The following is a 23,413-nucleotide window of genomic DNA, read 5'->3' on the forward strand; positions in this document are numbered from 1 at the left end:
TCGGGGTGGGGCTGCAGGCGCATGCACGTGCGTTAAGCTTCACATTGATTGTGATTTAGACACAGTTTCATGCGTCTGCATTTCTAGTTTTGTGCGTATGACATGTTTTTGTGTGAATTCTATGCATGGTGTTATACTTGAGACCCCAGGCTCTGTTGCCCGTCCCCACAATGTGACAGCATTCTCTACTATGGTAGAGTGTCAGACCAGAGCGAAAAGTAAAAATGTCACGAGAGCCCACGTTTCTTTCTTTGCAGTTCAACGCAGGCTCATCCTCGCCACTAAGACGTTCATTTCTAATTTGCGGAACTCATGGCCGAGTGACGGCTCCTCGATGAAGCAGACAGTCGATCTTCCCCAAGAAAGTTGAACACATTTCATGTGAAAGGGGTCCATGAAATTTAAGGAGCATTGCTCAACAGAGTATATTTCTTGTCCCGTATATAGTCAGTCAGTCATTATCCAGCCCGCTATATCCTAACTACAGGGTCACGGGGTCTGCTGGAGCCAATCCCAGCCAACACAGGGCACAAGGCAGGAACAAACCCTGGGCAGGGCACCAGCCCACCGCAGGGCACACCCACACACCAAGCACACATTAGGGGCAATTTAGGATCGCTAATGCACCTAACCTGCATGTCTTTGGACTGTGGGAGGAAACCGGAGCGCCCGGAGAGAACATGCAAACTCCACGCAGGGAGGACCCGGGAAGCAAACCCAGGTCTCCTAACTACGAGGCAGCAGCGCTACCCACTGCACCACCCTCCCCATATATAGTGCCTTTCACAATTTAGAGCAGCTGATAATGACATGATAATGACTTATGGAGTGGCCCCCCGATTTCCAATGTGTTCACATCAGAAGTCGATTCTCAACTACTTCATTATTTCTCCACAAGGGTTAAAATAACAAAAAAAAATATGACGATTTTGCCAATCGCCCACTGCGGGCTCTAAGGGACGGCCTGCTTCACTGCACTCTGGAGCCTGTCGGCCGACATCACAGTGAGCCAGCGAGTGCCAGAGGCGAAGTTAAAGTACACTTGATGCTATTTCCAGACGGGCTGGCTCCGGAAAAAAAAATAAAAAATGAAATTACACCCCCGTGAGACTTGGATCTCATTAAAACAGAAAAACAGAGCGCTACCTTCTAAACAAAAGGAACCCTGGGCATCCATTATTGGAGGAAATGATCCATGATGTTAAAGCGGCCAGCAGTAATGGCCTAAAAAAAGACCAAAAACGCAACCGGAAGAAGACGGCCTGATTTGTTTATCGGTGCGCGGCCTGACCCGCCTCGCAAAGTCGACAAATTACACATTTTTAATGCCAGCATGTTGTGTGGGGGCCTCTGGGAATGGAGACAAAGTGGAGAAAAAGGGAGCAGTTGAGATGGGTGGGAAAAGGAAGACCGGATTTGAATGCGCTGCATTTATAACCAAAGTTTCACACGGAGTTCAGCAGACCAAAAAGACAGGGAAGGAGAAGAGTCACAACCATCAGTTTCAAGACCACTAGACACAGCAGGTAGACCCTGTAGGACAGGCAAGGGGGGCACGCACCTCATACACCATAATGCATAGGTGAGGGGAGAGCCTGCCCGTCAGAGAGGGTGACACTAGGGGACATCATACTGCAGAGTCAAAAAGAAACCTTTTGTGAAAGGCAAAGAGACTTTAGGGGGGCACACCTTTTACACAAGACCATACAGTTGAGAGGAGACCCTGTATGTCAGGTACGGTGACACTAGGGGACACTCTTGGATTACACCACAAGGTCACAAAAGGGACCTTTTGTGAAAGGCAAGGTGAAATTAGGGCGTAAAATCTTTTACACCAGACCACACAGGTGAGAGGAGATCTTGTATGACAGGTAAGCTGCCACTAGGGGGCACTCGTCAGAAAGAGACCCTTTATGTTAGCCAAGGTGACACTTCATATACCATAATAAATAGGTGAGAGGAGAGCCTGTATGTCAGACAAGGTGACATTGGGGGGTGGGGTTTGGGGGACACTCTTACATCACACTACCAAGTCAGAAAGATGACATTAGGGGTGCGCTCCTTTTACACCAAACCACACAGCTGAGAGGAGATGCATGACAGGTAAGGTGCCACTAGGGGGCACTCTTACACCACACCACCAAGTAAGAAAAAGGTCTTTTATAATAGGCAAGGTGACACTAGGGGGTTCACCTCCTACACCGGACCACACAGGTGAGGGGGCATGACTTGGGTTGATATTTGGGGCACACTTCCTACCTCATACTTCATAGGCATGAAGAAACCATGCAAGCCAGGCAAAGTGACACCACGGGGTGCACCTCCTACACCAGACCACACAAGTGAAAGGATGTAAGGTGACACTAGGGGGCAACACTTCATGCACCACAATTCATAGGTGAGAGGAGACCCTGTGTGTTGTGCAAGGTAACCCTAGTGGGTGCCCCTCCTACACCAGACCACACAGGTGAGTGGAGACCTTGTATGTCAGGCATCGTGACACTAGGGGGCACCACTATAACGCACAGGTGACAGGAGACCCTGTTTGTCAGGTAAGGGGACACCAGGGAGCGCACTTCATACACCATAATACATAGGTGAGAGGAGACCCCTGTCAGACGGGCAAGGTGACACACAGGCATAAACAGACCATGTATGTCAGGCAAGATGACACTATGAGACACACAGGTGAGGGGGTACCCTGTATGACAGGTAAGTTGACATTTGGGGCACACTTCCTACCTCATACCATGCACGCCAGGCATATAAGTGACAACCATGCATGCCAGGCATATAAGTGACATGTTACTGGGTTAATATCCCACCGCTGACACCACATCTGACCCTTAGCATTGTCCCTGTGTTCTCATTACTGACAATCACGAGCCACACATTTGGGGGGTCTTACCTTTGTCCCGTGTAACCAGACAGGCAGATGCAGTGGGCTCCCCAGCGCTCATCCACGCAGTTGCCATTGTTCTCACACCAGAGCTCCTTCCCACAGCGCTGAGGAGGGTAAGGTAACCTGAGGACAAAGGACAACACACACATAATCTGATTAGTCCAACGGTGAGCCAACCAATGCCCCGTCATGTCAGCCATATCTCCTCCATCAGAGATCAGAGCCACCTCACGTAATTCAGGAGCGGTGGGGGGCCAGAGCCTATCCCAGCAACACTGGGTACAAGGTTGGGACCATCACTGATGCCCATCACCATGATGACTCCCACACAGACATCACTCGACCGAACACCAGAGACTCTCTGACATGGGAGGAAAGCCCCTGTCAGAGAGTGGAGAGAATTTGAACTGCGGACCCTCAGTTCAGCGAGGCACTGTAGCAATAATTTTTGTCAGTTGCTCATTTAGTGGGATTTTGGCCCAGAGCGTTTTACTATCTTCAATTTGAGATTTTATGGTGGGGCAGCAGATTCCTAAAATTTAGGGTTGAGCTTACGTGTTTCTCCTCGTGTTCCCTGGCACTAAAATGGTCTCGTGTCCATTTTTGAGATTCCCTGCTGCTCTTTCTGGCACATACCATGAAGGGCTGGATATTCCTGCAGTGAGAAACTCAGACTTACTCGCAAAAGACCCCCGAGAACTGAGGTGGGCAGTCGCACTGGTAAGAGTTGATCGCATCCTTGCAGGTTCCTCCGCTGTGGCATTGGTGGTTCATGCAGTCATCGATGTCCTCACTGCAGTTCTGCCCGGCGTAGCCCGTGGAACATTCACACTGGTAGCCATCGGGTAAGTCGATGCAAGTACCATGGATACAAGGATTAGACAGGCAATCATCGATATTGTCCTCACAGTACTGGCCTGCCCAGCCAGGAGGGCACCGGCACTCGAACAAGTCGAACAGATCTGCGCACTCTCCGCCATTGTGGCAGGGGTTGGAGGAGCAGACCAGAGAGCCTCGGCAGCCTATTTGAATTTCTCCTTTGCTGATTTTGACAAATTTCTCCTCTTGCGGGGCTGTGGGCCCTTCCACAAAAGGAAGGGCGATGCCAGCCACCCTGACTTCTCCGAAGCAGCCCTCAAAGTCCTCCGCCAGCGTGATGGTGGACCTGTTTAGGAAGTTTAGCTGGGAGGAGGTAACGGTTGAGTTGTCCTTTCCATCGACCGAGATTATCCACCTGAAGCGGCCTGAGGACTGTTCCTTCAGGGTGACAGCGACGTGATGCCAGGTGCCATCGGTGATAGTGACGTCGCTGGACAGATCGTCCACACTACTCCCGGCCCGCAGCTTCACATGCAACGTGGAGTCGTGCAGGGTGATGCAAAACAACTCGCCTCCACTGGCGGCCCACAGGAGAACGGCATCTTCATCCCGCGTCCGAATGTGAAATGACACCGAGGTGACTGGCCGCTGAAGTGATCCGTTGGCAGCATACTGAACAGTGTTATTCCGAAAGGTAGCGTTTGAGATACCTGAAGAAAGAGAAAAGGATACATTTAATAAAAAAAAAAAGGATTCACTGATCTATAGGATGCCACCATCCAGAGCGGCAGACACTCCCTCTGACATCAGCCGTGAGCCAACGCTGGAACAAATGCCAACGCGGGGCACACCCACCTTCCACACCCAGAAGGTCATTTGGGCATCACTGAAATCCGCCAATTGACATGTAGAGGAAAATTATGGAGCTCATGAAGTTTAGTCATTTGGAAGTGAATTATGTTTGTGTATTTCTACAGAGCCATCATGATGATGGATGTGTGCCCACGGGCAGGGTCACATGGACTTTGTGATGTTACATGTATCGACTGAATTTCTGAACTAGCATATTAATTATTTACCATTTAGAATAAGGATAACAAGGAGGCATGGCAAGTGGACATATTGATTACGGCAAAGTGATCGTCAAACAAAAGTGGCATGACGGAAAGAAAAAAAGACGACCAGCGACATCTGCTGCGCATCAAGTAAATCGCACAGGCTGGTGACGCGCCGAAGAACACCATAATAGGGAAAAGAAGAAGAGTGGCGGCATCTGCTGAGCATCAAGTGTGGAGTACAGAAGACAGAGAAATACACGCGAGCATCGAATACACGTTCAGAATTCACATTCAAGTGTGAGTTTCTTACGCATGTAAACTACTGGTGGAGAGTTTACTGTCCATCTAGGCATCTGTTGTATCACAAAACCCACTCCCTAATGCTAAACCTTTACCTTCTTAAAGCAACATGCTATGAAAAAAGCTGTGATCTTTGTTCAGTTATGTTTAGTACTTATTAGATAATGTGTTTTGATGGTTGTAAAGTGCTCTCTGGAATAAAAAAATGCAATCCATTTTATTATGAAAAATGTTTGTGATACACCATTTGTTGGAATGACAAATGCAATGAATGTGTCTCTATTAAATGCCATTTGTTAATGTTTGTCATGTGCCATCTTTTGGAATGACAATTGCAATGCATATGTCTATGTTACATGCCATTTGGTATGAGATTTCTAAAAGCAGTTTTAATGGTTGTGAGGTGCCATCTGTTAGAATGAAACATGCAATACATTTTATTATAAAAAATGTTATACTATATGCACCATCTGTTGGAATAGCAAATGCAATGAATGTGTCTCTGTTACATGCTATTTGTTATTATATTCACAAAAACAGTGTTAATGATTGTGAGGTGCCATCTATTGGAATGAATCATGCAATACATTTTATTATAAAAAATGTTTATGATGCACCATCTGTTGGAATAACAGATGCAATGAATGTGTCTCTGATATATGTCATTTGGTATGGGATTCATAAAAGCAGTGTTAAAGTTTGTGAAGTGCCATCTGTTGCAATGACAAAGGCAATGCATATGTCTCTGTTACATGCCATTTGGTATGAGATTTGTAAAAGCAGTTTTAATGTTTGTGATGTGCCATTTTTTGGAATGACAATTGCAATGCATATGTCTATGTTACATGCCATTTGGTATGAGATTTCTAAAAGCAGTTTTAATGGTTGTGAGGTGCCATCTGTTAGAATGAAACATGCAATACATTTTATTATAAAAAATGTTATACTATATGCACCATCTGTTGGAATAGCAAATGCAATGAATGTGTCTCTGTTACATGCTATTTGTTATTATATTCACAAAAACAGTGTTAATGATTGTGAGGTGCCATCTATTGGAATGAATCATGCAATACATTTTATTATAAAAAATGTTTATGATGCACCATCTGTTGGAATAACAGATGCAATGAATGTGTCTCTGATATATGCCATTTGGTATGGGATTCATAAAAGCAGTGTTAAAGTTTGTGAAGTGCCATCTGTTGCAATGACAAAGGCAATGCATATGTCTCTGTTACATGCCATTTGGTATGAGATTTGTAAAAGCAGTTTTAATGTTTGTGATGCGCCATCTGTTGGAATGACAAATGCAATGCATATGTCTTTGTTATATGCCATTTAGTATTGCATTTGTAAAAGCAGTGTCAATGTTTGTGGTGCGCCATGTGTTGGAATGAAAAATGCAATGCATTTTATTAAGAAAAATGTTTGTGATGCGCCATCTTTTGGAATGTCAGAGACATATCAACTGGACAGACACATGTCATGTATACTTTTATTAAGGTAGATAGCTCTAGTAACCCATCAATCTATAGAACTTTGAGGTTGTTCAGATTATGAAGCCACAATTTTTGATATAAAGTTTTTCTACTCACTTTTCATGTCACCACAGGCTGGTGATGCGCTGCATGTTGATCAGCACATGCAAGTCAGAATTTCACTCTGCTCTGACAACAATGACGCTATGAAGCTGCAAATCTCATTGATTAGTGATTGGGAATCAAGCCGATGAAAAGGTGGGACCCAGCCACAGACACAAAAGAGGTGGCAGTGGCCGGACAGAAGGTGGCGCTGCCATGGCTGGTTACTTACATTCAAATCCGCCGGGAACGTCGACACACACGGTGTGCAGGGGGCAGGGCTCACTGGAACACCAGACTCTCGTTTGGCACGTGGGCCCCGTGAAGTTGGTAGAGCAGGAGCACACAAAGTCGTTCCAGGTTATGTTGCATCTTCCTCCATTGTCACAGGGGTTGGGCTTGAAAAGGAAAATAAAAAATGATGTGTCATGTGGAGTCACTCATATACTCTTAAAAAATAAGACAATAATACAAACAATCTACAAATCCCAAAATGAAACGTGGGTGGTGGGTGGCATCAATTTGTTTGCATTTCAGGTTTAAATACCCACATTGTTGTGGCTGAATGGTGTAAAGTCACTCTGTGTATCCCATAGACACCTTGACAGAGCAGCAAACAATTTGAATTTACACAACTGGGACCAGTGATCAGCTACGAGACCTTCAGGTAACGATCATGCAGTTCAGCCTCATTTACACAAATGGTATACCAGTGTGAAGTCTTAGGTACAGCGCCACTAACACCAAGGTTTGAAAAGAAACAATTAATCCATCCATCGCCAAAGCCCACCTATCCAAGCAGGGTCGCAGGGAAGCTGAGGTCAGTCCCAGCAAGCACAGGGCACAAGGCAGAGACAATCACAAGACAGGATGCCAGCCCATCACACAGGCTGGCCAATTTAGCAGCACCAAGCCACCTAACCTGCATGTCCTTGGACTATAGGAGGAAACCAAAGCACACGGGGTGAACATGCAGACTCCATGAAGGTAGCATCTGGGAAGTGAACCTCAGCCTCCTTGTTGCAAGGCAGCAGAACTACAGCGAGGCCACCGTGCCACCCTAAAAGAAGCAACGAGCTCATAAATGTTTGAGTTTAACTGTGTAGGAATCTGTACAGCACCACCTACTGGAATGCTGTAGAAATGCAGTGTTTTGGGCAGACGGTGCAGGTGGAATACCCTCCAAGGAGTTCTGTGAGTTATTGAAATTCAGTTTAAGGTTTGGCTCTTGGTTTATGAGGCTCTGCATGGTCTGGCACCCTGTTATCTCATAGAGCAATTCATTTTAATAACACAACCAACTGGTACAAGTACTTACCGAGCAAGTGTCATCACTGAGGCATCCCTCGCTTACGTTGACCAGGATCTTCTCACCGTACCAGGCCGCACTTGCGTTACTTGACTGCTCCGAGAAGAAATCCACACGCTTCCTGTCAAGCTGCAGATCCTGAAGACATCCTTTGAGATAACCGCCCCATTCTCTTGTGTAGTCTTCTTCCTTGTGGCCCCCGATGTACACCACATCACCTGCCTCCAGTGAGACAGTGGGCAGGCGAGTCGACTTGTACTTCCAGTCGAAATGGCTGAACTCAACCTCACCGTTGGAGAAATGCACGTCAATCAGCTCTTTCTCACCCTTGGCAATATAGATAGGAAATATGGCTTCAAGTTTGGACAAGGTCTGGACACAGACTCGGCCCTGTTTCAAATATATTGTGAAATATGCATGGGTATCGTTCCACAGCTGGAATATCAAACCTTCCGTCTTCCGTGTCCGAAGGAAAAAAGAGACAACAAATTCAGAGCCGTGTCTGCTGTTGACGGTGAAGGAGGAGAGGCTCCTGTTGTCTTCAAAGCCGAACGTCACGGATGTGTACTCTAGAGAGACAAAGAGGCGAGCAGGTTAAAACCAGAAAACAAAATGAACAACTGAAGGAACCGAAAGAATGTGCGGGTCGTAAAAGGCAGGAAGACGGCACAATGCAATAAGACTTTTGGGGATGTCAGCCAGCAATGCCCCCCACCAACTTTACCAGCCAATCACACTCAATGCCAACATGAAGCCACCTAATATAGCTTTGTGCAAACAGAACATTGGGACACAAAAAACTGAGCTGACAACTCTCTGCCCCATTCCACAATGACACCTTACAAGAACTCTGCCCACGCTGCACAAAGAAGTGCACAGAGAACTCCACGTCATTGCACACTATATACATTACGGGTAGAGCCCGAAAATTGGATAAACCTAGCATTACTCGAGTAAAGATTGTGTTATAAAGCTGGAATTGGGAAAAACATTTTGTTAAAATCGGGGTTTATCTAGGTAAAGTGCGAATTACCCACATGCTCTGCTTTCAATGCAATAATCTCGGAACTCCGAAACTCACCCAGCTTTCAGTCCCTGCCTCCTCCCATCAATTTATCACCAATTTCCTGACCAATAGGAAGCAGCAGGTGAAACTAGGGAAACTCACATCAGCTATCATACGATTAACACGGGTGCCCCCCAGGGATGTGTGCTCTCCCCACTGTTCTTCTCCATCTACACTAATGACTGCACCTCTAAGGACCCCTTCTGTCAAGCTTATCAAATATGTGGACGACACAACCATCATTGGGCTCATCAAGAATGGTGACAAGTCTGCATACAAATGGGAGGTTGAGCAGCTGGCCCTTTGGTGCAGTCGTAACAATCTGGAGCTGTGGAGATGACAGCGGACCTTTAGGAGAGGTCCAACAAGATTATGCCCTCCTTCCATACTTAATACTGCTGTGAAAGTTGTGGAAACCTTCATGTTTCTGGGATGTATGACCTCCCGGGACTTGAAATGGGAGACCAATGTAGGATCCATCATATAAAGGGGCACAACAGCGAATGGACTTCCTGCGACAGCTGAGGAAGTTCAGCCTTCCACAGAAGCTGCTGATTCACTTCTACACAGCAGTCGTTGAGTCTGCTCTCAGCTCATCCATAACAGTGTGGTTTGAATCAGTGACTAAACCTGACAAAAACGGACGACAGCGAATAATCAGGTCTGCCGGAAATGTCACTCTGCCCACCTTACAGGACCTGTACAATTCCAGAGTCATACACGAGCAGGGAAAATCATTACCGACCCTTCACATCCAGCCCACCACCTTTTTGAACTTCTTCCATCGGCCAGGCGTTATAGATTAATATACACCAAAACAAGCAGGTATACTGTAAGAAGAGTTTTTTTCCCCACAGGCCATCAAGCTCACAAATGGTTTGTTTCATTCCCCTGGCATCCCAGGGTCTTGCAGTACTGTTCACATATTGTTAATGCCTTTTTTTTTCCAGTGTTTATTTCAGCATTTCTTGCACTGAGTTGCACTCTGCACTTTGTTTGCACACACACACACACACACATATATATATATATATATATAGATAGGGTGGCATGGTGGCACATTGGGTACCGCTGCTGCCTCACAGTTAGGAGACCCAGGTTTGCTTCCCAGGTCCTCCCTGCGTGGAGTTTGCATGTTCTCCCTGTGTCTGTGTGGGTTTCCTCCCACAGTCTAAAGACATGCAGGTTAGGTGCATTGGTGATTGTAAATTGTCCCTGGTGTGTGTGTGTATGTGTGTGTATGCCCTGCCCGGGGTTTGCCTCCTGCCTTGCACCCTGTGTTGGCTGGGATTGGCTCCAGCAGACCCCCGTGACCCTGTAGGTAGGATATAGCAGGTTGGATACTGGATGGATGGATATTTTATATATATATATAGATATATATATATAGATATATATATATTCACGGCATTCGAAGTCTGTGTCACAATGTGATTGTATGGGTGGTTACCTACCAGGTAACGCTTGTGGTTGGCCAGCAATCTGCTAACATCTGCCACGGTGCCCTCAGTTTGTGAGGAGCAGATCATAGAATGGTTGAAATAGTTTACTGTCAAATAAATGCAAAGAGTACGCGACACGTGTTTCGCCCTCATTCTGGGCTCATCAGGTGTACACACTCCACTGCACTCCCTCTCGGGAATCGAACCTCGGACGTCAGCGCCAGAGGCAATGCCCCTAACGTTGCGCCACGGCGTGTGGTTCATTTATTTGACAGCCTGGAGATCAGAGTAATTACATTCATAGCATTCGTAGTTGTGTTTCAGACTATGGATGCTATGAAAATATATACATGTATATATATATACATGTATATATATATATGTATATATATATATATATATATATATATATATATATATATATGTATATATATATATATATATATATATATATATATATATATATATATACACATACATACATACATACATACATACATACATATATATACATACATATACATACATATATATATACATACATATACATACATACATATATACATACATACATATACATACATATACATACATATATATATACATACATATACATATATATATAAATACATACATATACATACATATATAAATACATACATATACATACATATACATATATATATATATATATATATATATATATATATATATATATATATATATATATATATATTGTAACAGGTGGCTGGGGGGGGCGACCTGGCTGGGATGCTCCGGAGGACCAGAGGAGGGGGGCGATTGCCCTGGTGCTTATGGGGACCACGGGTACAGAGCTTTGAAGCTCAACCCTGTAGGGCGCCCCAATCCCTAAGGAGCCCTGGACCTCAGCACTTCCGCCACACCCAGAAGTGCTGGGGGGAAGAGGAGCGGGGACACCCGGAGTGCTTCCAGGTGCGCAGCTGGCACTTCCGCCACACTGGGGAGTGCCGGCAGAAGATTGTCGGGAGGCACCTGGAGCGCATCCGGGAGATTATAAAAGGGGCCGCCTCCCTCCATTCGGGTGCTGGAGTCGGGTGAGGAGAAAGACAAAGTCTTAGAGAGGCAAGGAGGCGGCCTGAAGAAAGTGAGGTATTGGACTGTTGGCTGGGTCTTTTGGGGTTTGCATGTGCACAATTGTAAATATGGAGTATTTTAATAAATGTGTTGTGGGTGATTTGAATGTGTCTGCCTGTCTGCGTCCGGGCTGCTTTCCTAATATATATACTAGCCATCCCCCGTGCTTCCACCCGTGTAGTAGTGAAACAGGACAAACTTTAAAAATCAATAAATGAACAGGTATTGCTAGCTAAGCAGAGGCAAGTCACACTCCAAAATGCAGAAGTAGACACACTTGAACAGAGACTGGCGTGTGACTGAGGAGGGCTCTGCCCGGCTCCCCACTCCTGACGTCACTCTTCCCCCTCCCCTTGGCCTGCAGCCTCTGTGTCGGATTAGCGTGAATATATCGCTCCTGCAAGCGAACTATACTTAAAACGATGAGGGGAGTTGCAAAATCAATCAGAATGTTCAAGCAAATTATAGAAAAAAGTCAGATTTAAATCCATTAAGTTGTTCTCTTGTTAGCTAGCTAAGCAGAGGCAAGGTACACTCCAAAACGCAGAGGTAGAGCGGCTCGAACAGAGGCGTAAGTGAGGAGGGGCCCTGCCCGGCTCCCCATGCCTGACGTCATGTTCCCCCTCCCCTCAGCCCACAGCCTTTGTCTCAGATTAGCGTGAATATACAGCTCCTGCAAGTGAACCATGCTACTTAGTGTGATGGGAGAAGTCGCAAAATCAACCGGAAAGTTCAAGCAAATTCTAGAAAAAAGCCCCATCTAAATCCGTTAAGTAATTATCTCATTCGCTAGCTAAGCAGATGTAAGATATGCCCCGAGGCTGGCGTGTGAGTGAGGAGAGCCCTGACCTCCTCCCCTCGGCCGGCTACCTCTGTCTCGGATTCACACGAATAAATCGGTACCACAAGCAAACTATGATACTTAGCACGATGAGAGAAGTCGCAAAATCAACCGGAATGTTCAATGAAATTATAGAAATAAACCCGATCTAAATGTGTTAAGTAGTTTTCTTGTGAAAAGTGGACAGACATACAGAGAGACAGACATTGGAATTTATATATATACTAGACAGTAAGCCCGTTACAATAACGGGCGCTAGAACAGTAGTGCATAAACATTAGTAGGAACAGTCTATATTAAATGGCAAGGGACCTTTTACCTCATTAAATTTTTTCTGTAAAATGCCTGTAATTTTCTCAGCCAGTAATGCTGGCTTTGCTGTCCATAATATGCATTTAATTTTCTGTCACAACGGTGGGCAATCAGCAGATTCTCCCCAGAAACTGATGTAATGTGCGCGAAAATAAATCTACTTTTACTTTACACTTTACCGGGACAAGTTTTCTTAATCGCAAATCTGACATCCTCAGAGTGAACACTTGCACAACAATGGGGAAGCTGGTCTCCGCGTCTCAGTAGCCGATTGGATTTTTCGTGTTTTCTGTTTTAGGTCTTACCTCATTTACTGAAATCTTATTGGATCTGCTGCGCGATATTTTATAGGTCCCGCCCTCTCTGTCTTGTGTGACGCGTCAGGCAGCCTTTGAAGCAGCGCACCGTGCCCCGCACCCCGTGCATGCGCACTTCACCAGAAGACACACATTCACGGACACTGGACGCACACAGGGGTTTTATTAAAGAGGATACAGAGAGATTAGGGAGGTACTTAAATGGGCGTAAAAATTAAATGTTGGAATTTCTCAGCTCTCCACCCCTGAATGTGTTGCATATACATGTGACATGACAGGCAAGACATTTCGTTTCATTTACGTCATTTTTCCTGGTGTCACAATGTAGGTGAAGTTTCAGAGATAAATGAAAATTCCGTACGTGTGATGCTTACTATTCAATATATTCATCATGGGTTTAATCTTGGTCACTAGTATATGAAATTAAAATGCAGTGTCTCTGCAGTCGCTGAAAAGCATTCTGCTGTACTTTTGCAGATAATAGTTAATGAAAATTGTATTGCACAACATTACAGTCGTTAACTAGAAAATGTTGTGACTGTGCAACAGCGACAGTAGATTTTCTACTGTCAGGAAATGTCTTCCGGTGCCTTTCAGCTGTCTGTAGAATGTATTGTTTCTGCTCCTCATCAGAGTTGTAATCCTGAATACAGTAAGTGCAATGCCTCTCTCGGCCATGTCATTTACACCTCGCAGTTCTCAGACATGACGCACAGCTTGCTTGATAGTCTGGCTGATCATCCCATTCATCGGGACTAAGTGAAAGACAGTCAGTCGGTAGCATCAAACTTTCGATCAGTTGCTTCTCAGCCTGTGTCACAAAACTGTGTCTCCATGAGATGGCAGCTTATGACCACTGATATGAGCAACTGGCTCACCAACCAGCCACACCGTACTCTGGCTACGTGGCAACGGTGCAGGAAAAACAAACTTGCCGCCATGTACTGTAATTACTGAAAAGCAAACAAAATTTCTAAGGCTAGCAAATTGCCACGCAGACATAGAAAACGTTGACCCCAATTATAACTGTGCAGTAAGTTTAAGTAGTAAGTATAGAGGAGGTAAAAGAAGAACAAATTACCATAAAATATGATAAACGCTAGTAGTTAAGAAACAACTTGCAAATTAAAAACTCACCCAATCCCATTCAACAAGCAAATTACTCTAAAGACGCTAAATTACTGTAATCGTTATAATGAGTAAACAACAAAATGGCAGGCAATAGTGATAAAGACGTCAATCTGAAAGGATATTTTAAAAAATAAAGTAAGAAGTATCATAATTTACCTGCAGTTAGTACAGAAGTAGAACCGACACCTGAAGTTGAAACAACACCAAAAGCTGGCGAGCCGTTACTAGTTCAAGCTAAATGGGACACCTCTCGAGCTTTTTGTTAAATCCAGTGCTACTTGTAATGTGTTAGCCATGATGGACGAAGGGAGACGTCAAGCAAAACGACACCTTTTAGTGGCTAACGAAAAATACTACAATATGCAAGCTTTCAAGGCAGCTCAGAAGAAGGGCTTGAATATTGCAATCTTTTTAGTTAGCCAATAGAAGCTTTTAAAGTCGATAAAAGTTTATGGAAACAGACAGCAAGCACTTTGCAACTGAAAAAAAGAATGGCTGAGACCTTAAACATTTTTCAGGTCATTTTTCAGTGTCACCCTAATATACTGTATATAAACTGCTCAAAAAAATGAAAGGACCCCTTTTTAATGGGAGTATAGCGTCAAGTCAGTTACACTTGTGGGCTATTGATCTGGTCAGTTAAGTAGCAGAGGGGCTCGTTCATCAGTTTCAGCTGCTTTGGGCAGCAATGAGAGGACCCCCAAAACAGGAATGAATGGTTTAAAGGTGGAGGGAGGCCACTACCATTTTTCCCTCCTCATCTGTTTAGTCACTCGTTTTGCATTTGACTACGGTCAGTGTCACTACTGGTAGCATGAGGTGATACCTGGACCCTACAGAGCTGGCACAGGTAGTCCAAGATTTCCAGGATGGCAGGCACATCAATATGTGCCATTGCCAGAAGGTTTGCTATGTCTCACAGCACAGTCTCAAGGGCATGGAGGAGATTCCAGGAGACAGGCAGTTACTCCAGAAGAGCTGGACAGAGCCCCTCATAGAAGGTCCTTAACCCTTCAAAAACGGCAAGAAGTCTTGGTGTCACTCTAGATGAAGAATTGTCTTTTTCTCCACACATCAGCAACCTCTCCAGGTCCTGCAGATATCTTCTTTACAACATCAGGAGAATCCGCCCCTTTCTCACTACAGAGGCTACTCAGCTTCTCGTCCAGACCTTGGTCATCTCTAAGCTGGACTACTGCAACTCTCTGATGTCTGGACTTTCACTAAAGGCAACACGACCACTTCAATTGATCCAGAATGCAGCTGCAAGACTCATTTTTAATATTCCCAAATTCTCACACACTACACCTCTGCTGCGGAACCTGCACTGGCTCCCTGTGGCTGCCCGCATCAGGTTCAAAACCCTAACACTTGCCTTTAAGGCCAAAACTGGAACTGCACCACCTTACATATCAGCACTGGTTAAGCAGCGTGTCACTTCTCGCTCTCTCAGAACATCAAGCACTGCTCGTCTCGAACCACCCTTACTTAAAAGAAGAGGACGACATGCATCAAGACTCTTTGCAGTGTTGGCTCCTCAGTGGTGGAACGAACTTCCTCTTGCTGTACGAACAGCGGAGACCCTCACTGTCTTCAAACGTCGTCTGAAGACACACTTCTTTCAACAACACTTGGACTAAAGTCCCCATACTTTTTTTTTCTACCCTTTTTCTCAAAAAAAAAATAAAAATAAATAAATAAATAAATAAAATTTTGTACTAACAACTTACTATTTTCTTCTAGCATGGTTTTGTGTACAACTTGGTCAGCGGTAACTTGTTTAATGACAGTAGATTTAATCCTAGCCTTAAAGACTGAAGAACAGTCGTAAACTACTAAGCACTGTTGTAAGTCGCTCTGGATAAGAGCGTCTGCTAAATGATGTAAATGTAAATGTAACCCATCAACAGGACTGGAGGAACAGCATGAGCACTGGCAGAGCCTATAAAATGACCTCCAGCAGGCAGAACACTGGTGTGAATGTCTCTGATCAAACAATCAGAAACAAAACTTCATGAGGGTGGTCTGAGAGCCCGATGTCCTCTAGTGACCCCAGTGCTCACTGCCCGGCACCGTGGAGCTCAATTGGCATTTGCCATAGAATACCAGAATTGGTCAGGTCCACCACTGGTTCCCTGAGCTTTTCAGAGATGAGAGCAGGTTCACCCTGAGCACATGTGACAGATGTGAAAGGGTCTGGAGAAGCCGTGGAGAACGTTATGCTGCCTGTAACATCATTCAGCATGACTGGTTTGGTAGGGGGTCAGTGATGGTATATCTGGGGAGGCATATTCATGAAGGGACGCACAGACCTCTACAGGCTAGACAACGGCACCTTGACTGCCATTAGGTATCGGGATGAAATCCTTGGATCCATCGTCACACCCTATGCTGGTGCAGTGACTCCTGGGTTCCTCCTGGTGCACAACAATGCCCGGCCTCATGTGGTGAGAGTATGCAGGCAGTTCCTGGAGGATGAAGGAATTGACCTCATTGACTGACCCCCCCCCACGCTCACTCGCCAGACCTCAATCCAGTAGAACACCTCTGGGTGGGACATTATGTTTGGGTCCATCTGATGCCTCAGCCCGTCCAGGAGCTCAGTGATACCCTTGTCCAGATCTGGGAGGAGATCCCCCAGGACACCATCTGTCGTCTCATTAGGATGTTGTCAGGCCTGCATACAAGCATGTTGTTGGAGGGCACACAAACTACTGAGTACGATTTGGATTTGCTGCAATGAAATTTCGGCAAAATGGACGAGCCTGCCTGCTGCTGTGTCATTTTTTCCCTTTGATTTGTGGGGTGTCTTTGAATTCAGCCCTCTGTAGGTTGATCATTTTCATTTCCATCCTTTCGTTCCTAACCCATTCCCAGTCCATATCGGTAGAGATAGCCAGCAGGATTTGTTTTCCCATTGAGATCTGATGTGTTTTCAAAGTGTTTCTTTAATTTTTTTGTACATTCTCCGTCTTGTGTTGCTTTTTGTGTGATTAACTCTTGTGTGTATGTCAGTTATCCTTATATATAATTTGACAGTATCCATATGTATGGTGTTCGCGTCAATACCTCGACTCAATACAAGTTAGAACCATGCAATGGGACTCTGCCTCTGTAGTTAGAACATAACGTAGCAAACATGGACGCAGTATTGCATGATTGGCTAAGAATGTAAGAATGCTATGTGGAGAGCTTTAAATGTTAAGAGCGGTATTTAGTATTGTATTCTGTAGTTAACAGGGAGCCAGTGAAGCTGAGAGAGAATCGGTGTAATATGTTCAGTGGATTTAGAACAGCAGGATATTATCCTGGCAGCAGAATTTTGAAGAAGTTGTAAGCGATTGGTAAGTTTTTGTGGGATGCCAGATAGAACAGCATTACAGTAATCTATACGTGAGGTGACTCGGGCATTAAACAATACTTCAGTACTGTGTTGTGTAAGAACAGGATGAAGTCTAGAAATGTTTCGAAGATAGAAGAAGGCAGTCCACGAAATGTTACTTACAGTATATGGGAGGAATTATTTAATAATAATAATAATAAATAATTATTATTATTAGTAGTATTATTTAATAATTGCCTTTATTAGTGTATAAATGGATATAAATAATTACATTTAAACGATTCTCCAAAATCTGTTGTTGTAAACGATACTGTTTTTAAACGTTATTGTTTTTTCATCAGAAAACCCGGTTTCCATGTCTACGTGTATTAGTTTAAATGGCACTTTTACCACTCACAATAAGGCGGACACGCTGATGTATCGTGTCGACTGGGCAACACAATGAATGCAGCGTCTATCTATATATGTCTATGATTTGTTCGCTTTCCAACGTAGTGTAAATAAATTCATCTCACTGTGATTGCGTATACCGTACGTAATATGATGTAACACATTATAATTCTCCTGCTTTACGCGAATATATCCATGCCACCGAAAAAAAGATGTACAATCCCACGGTCCACTTCAGATGCCTCAAACGCCACAGCAGACACAATCGAGAGTGGACGAACTTACAATAAAATGTGAATCGGAAAACTGTTTGTTCTATTTCTATGTTCTGTTTCTTTCATTTGGGAAATTCACCAGTTATAGATTCCCAGGTAACGCCGGATACTCCTGCTAGTGTAACTTATAATTGGAGACTCACCTAAACCGGAGACAAATTCCTTGCATGTGTGCATACTTGGCCAATACAACTGATTCTGATGCTGCTGGTTTTCCGTTTGTTAGCGGTCTGAGCATGTGCAGTGTGTAGAAGCGGATTTTTCTTCCCCACCCCTCTCATAGATAACAATCACTACCGTCAGTGACAGACGTATTGCGTTTTCTATTTCGGGTTACCCAACACCGGGGGTAGGCGAGTGAAGCGAGCAGGGGGTGGAGCCCCCTTGTAAAAGGACAATTGATAGTCAGAAGCTTTGGCATTGACAAGCATGCTGCATATTCACAGATTTTGGTGTCTGACAATCGCATTGTAATGCACATTTACTCAGCTTTAGTGGAAAATTCAGGATTAGACAACACGAGCGTTTGAAGTACATTACCATTAGGGCTCAGCTGGCTGCCGTCATATAGCTGAAACAAAATGCGAAAGAAAAAAATAAGAAAACACATTTGGAATTTGTGGCAGACTCCCCAAAAAGATGGAAGAGGTTTCTCTGGTCGCATGAGACTAAAATTGAATTTTTGGCCATCATGGGAAACACCACGTGTGGCACAAACCCAGCAATTCCCATCACACAGACAGCTACCATCTTCATAGTGGAGCATGGCATTACCCAGGCAAAGCTCGCATTATCCAAAAGACCTGCGTAAAGCTGGAATCAAATAGGAGATTCTGACTTTACAGGGGTAATCTGAGGTTTATCCAACCCCAAATAGCGCTTAATAACTTCCTGTGTCATATTCTTGTACTTCTTGTTAAGTTCATTTGACATTCTGGGCTTCCCACCATGTCCTATAGAGAGATGTGTATCATGTAATACATGACAATACAATACATTATGCAGGAAAACTGGCCAGGATTGAAGGAAGGGTGGATGGCACTAAATGCTGGGAAACTCTCGAGAAGAACCTGTTTGAGTCTGCCAGAGAACTGAGACTGGGACGGAGGTTCACCTTCATTGACCCTAATGACCCTAAACACACTGCGAAAGCTACACTGGAGCCATTCAGGGGGAAACACTTGAAATGGCCTCAATCCAATGGAGAATCAGTGGCGTGACTTGAAGATGGCTGTCTACCAACGCAAGCAATCAAACCTGAAGGAGTTGGGGCAGTTTAGCCTTGAGGAGTGGGTGACAATCCCAGCGGCGAGATGTGCTAAGCTAATAGGAGACTTGCATCTGGAACTACAGCAAAAGGGGGCTCTACAAAGTACTGACTGGGGGGGGGGGGGGCAAATACTTATGCACATTCAGGATTTTTGTTTCTTTGTTTTATTCATCGTTTGTGTCATAATAGAAAATATTTTGCACCTTCAAAGTCTTCAAAGAAGTAGGCATGTTGTGCTAACCCCCCAAAATATCCATTGGAGTTCCAGGCTGAAATGTGACGAAACAGGACAAGGCCCTGTGTTGAGCAGAGTCACTTATCCAGGACAGATCACACCTTCCTCAGGCCCGTCTGAAGTTGCCCATCAATCTAAATGCACATCTTTGGACTTTGAGAAGAAGTTAAACATGCAAATATGAGACCTGTGGAAGGAAAGAGAGGACTTCCCCATAGATGTGAGCCTAATGGTGAGTTGAACTGTCATCCTAGCATTGTGATGTGACAATGCCACTCGCGGTGCTACCACCTGTGAATTTAATGAATTTATTAACATTATGATTTCAAAGCTCTTACCCAAGGAACAGTCTGCACCGTAGAAGGGCCGGAAGCAATCACATCGGTACGAGGTCCACAAGTCCACGCAGGTTCCATTACTTGAGCAAGGCACTGCATTGCACCATTCCGTTTTGTGGCATCCAAGCTCCATGCCAAACGATGCGTCCTTGGCAAGGCTTTCAGGGAGAAGTGGCTGGGAATTGATGAGCACATCTTCAATGCACCCTGTAAAATTAGTCCTGCTGACAGTGTTGTCCAGAAACTCATCTATTGCCCCACCCATGGAAATCATCCTGAAGTCACCTTTCAGGTGGCTGTGTGACCTCATGGGGACTTCTGCATAACATCCATCCGATTTGTCCTCACAGTTTTTATTCCAAAGGCTTAATCCATTAAAATCATCGCTCATATTCACTGTCACTTGATGCCACTCTCCATCACTGACATATTCTGCTAATGACAAATTGGTACTCAAGCCATCAATGTGAGCCTCCGCTTGAAGGAGCCCATTTATAATTTCCAAGTTTAGAAAGCTGGACGATGTTCCCCAGTAAAATATTATCATGTCCGTCAAAGTGGTTCTGAAACGCAAGCTGACCCACATACTGGCCTGATCCAAACCTCTTCTGCTTCTGTTGGAATGCAAGGTGTCAATAAGAATGAATCCTCCTTTAGCGAAGGAAAACGTAGTTGAGGTTCCACAAAATTGGTCATAAAAACCTGGCGGGCATTGGCAGTGGTAATTATGCACCCCATCTTTAAATGTGGGTATGCACATTGCACCATTTTTACACTGGTTCTCCAAACAGCCTGATAACTCAATGTCACAGTTTTTCCCTCCCCAGGGCAGATCATCCTTATGTGGTGGTGGACAGTGGCAAAGATAGTCCGCCGTCTCATCTTTACATATACCTCCATTCTTGCAAGGGTTGCTTTGGCATTCATCAATGTCTGTCTCGCATACAAATCCTGCAAGAAAAAGGCAGCCGAAGTTAATCAACATGGATTTCATTGTCTGGGTCAGGCGCTGGGCTCAGATTTCTATGTAAAAACAGTTAACCCAGAATAGTATTTGGGGGAAACCTGTTTTGATCATATACAGATCTATCTATCTATCTATCTATCTATCTATCTATCTATCTATCTATCTATCTATATGTGCATATAAATATATATACGTGCAAACATACATACAGCATGAAACTTGAATAATACATTTTATTACTAAAAATGTTTCTGATGCTCCATCTCTGTCATATGCCATTTGGTATGGGATTTGTAAAAATAATGTTAATGTTTCTGATGTGCCATCGGTTGGAATGACAAATGCAATGCATTTTTTGGCTACAAATGTTTGTGATACACTACCCTATTGGAATGACAAATATAATACATATGTTTCTATTAAATTACATTTGGTATGGGATTTGTAAAAGCAGTGTTAATGTTTGTGATGCACCATCTGTTGAAATGACAAATGCAATGTATTTTATTACTGCAAATGTTTGTGATGCTCCATCTGTTGGATTGACAAATCCAATGCATTTGTCTCTGTTATATGACATTTGGTATGGCATTCATAGAAGCAGTGTTAATGCTTGTGATGTATCATCTGTTAGAATGAAAAATGCAATGTATTTTATTATTATAAAATTTTATGATGTGCCATCTGTTGGAATGACCAATATAATGCGTTTTATTACTAAAAATGTGTGTGATGCTCAATCTTTAACAATGGCAAAGACATAGCAATCCGACAGACACACAGACATACAAAACAGATGGAGAATCACAAACATCTGTAGTAAAAAAAAAGCATTGTGTTTATCATTCAAAAAGGTGGTGCATCACAAATATTAACACTGCTTTTATGAATTCCATTCCAAATGACATATACTGTAACTGAGACATATACATTGCATTTGTCCATCCAGCAGATGGCGCATCACAAACATTTTTAGCAAAAAAATACATTGCATTTGTTATTCAAACAGACGGTGCATCACAAACATTAGCACTGCTTTGATAAATCCCATACCAAATGGCATATAACAGAGACATGCACATTGCATGGTGCACTGCCAACGTTGAGGTCTATGTTGGTTACTTAGATTTCAACACATCTTAAACAGGTAGCATAGCCAGCTTGTGGAAATAACATGCATTACTACAAATTTCTGTTATGCTCCATCTGTTGGAATGATAGACACATATCCTTTTATTAAGGTGTAAAATGCACTGTCTGCACATCTTTGAGCACTTTTGACTCTCTTGCTTTTAATAAACTGCTATTCTTCTTATTAAAAATATCTTGTTTGCTCACACACAGTAGTCCATCTGAAAAATATCAGGTGATGTCCATGGCTACGGGAGCTGGTAAGCCTGGTGGAAATGATGCATGAGGGACTGGTAACAAGGGAGGGAGCTGCACACGGGGACACAGGTGGGTTTCCATCAGGGTTCGGCTCTTAGCACTTTTTCACTTGTTTGGCTGGGGTCAGTTTCATTATCATGCAGGGCCACCTATTGGACTGGGGACCTACATTCTTAATCAGCATACCCCACTTCCAGCGTGGTGAGTACCTACTTCTGGGGTCTTATACTTCACTATGGAGAATTGAGCAAGTGGGCTGTTGCCCGAGTAAAATCTATCTGCATGTCTTATGTCTGAACACACATCCTGACCTGCTTGTGCTCATGCCATTCGGGTCTCCCCTCACTAAAGCACTCCTAAGATGGATTGGCACCCCCCCACCCCCGAGTCTGTTAATATTAATTTTCTTAATACAGTCGGCTTCGGGTGATTTCTGCTCTGCCACTCAGGGTTAAAGCCAAGCACCCTGCGGTGAATTACGATCTGAAGCCGCGCTTGGGTAAGACAAACACTTGGCCGGCTTGTCTCTTTCATGTTTGCAAATTAATTCTGTTGACAGCTTTATTAAAAGAGCAAACTTCAACAACACCTCCCTGCTCGCTTCTCAGACTGACGCTCCATTTACAGTTCAAAAAAAAAAAAAAAAAACATGAAATAAAATAAAAGATGGCCAAAACAAACAGGATTCCAATGGAATCCCTGGCACAGCTGGCACATTCTTTAAAAATCTGAACAGAGTCAGCACTGTAATGGGTTTGTAACAGCAATGCTTTTTATGAGGGAAGGGGCAACAAATCCGCAAAGTTTCAAACTAAACAGCAGTTTTGTTTTTTTTAATGCTATTAATGTTAAAATAATGGACAAAAAGGTAGAAGAATTCAGACTCAAACTGGCACTGGAATCCCGAGTGTAGCCACTCATCGCCTCACCTAATACAACACGCCATCATTTTTTTTATATGTTTTTCAATGATAAAATCAAATTTTTAAAGACACTACATAATAGACGAG

The 23,413-nt window shown here is 44.0% G+C and overlaps 1 protein-coding gene across 1 annotated transcript in view; it reads right to left on the reverse strand.

The window, feature by feature from the left end:
- Nucleotides 1-23,413, reverse strand: part of LOC114657374 (protein crumbs homolog 2-like) — a 309,325-nt gene that overhangs the window by 15,265 nt on the left and 270,647 nt on the right. Inside the window, exons 10-14 of the mRNA XM_051931950.1 lie at nt 20,048-20,998; nt 7,981-8,540; nt 6,895-7,060; nt 3,582-4,431; nt 2,909-3,025 (exon numbers count right to left, since the gene is read on the reverse strand). Of these exons, the coding sequence (XP_051787910.1) occupies nt 2,909-3,025; nt 3,582-4,431; nt 6,895-7,060; nt 7,981-8,540; nt 20,048-20,998 (2,644 nt within the window). The remainder of the gene's footprint in view (nt 1-2,908; nt 3,026-3,581; nt 4,432-6,894; nt 7,061-7,980; nt 8,541-20,047; nt 20,999-23,413) is intronic.

Source organism: Erpetoichthys calabaricus, chromosome 9 (genome assembly GCF_900747795.2).
Source record: "Erpetoichthys calabaricus chromosome 9, fErpCal1.3, whole genome shotgun sequence".
NCBI lineage: Eukaryota > Metazoa > Chordata > Cladistia > Polypteriformes > Polypteridae > Erpetoichthys > Erpetoichthys calabaricus.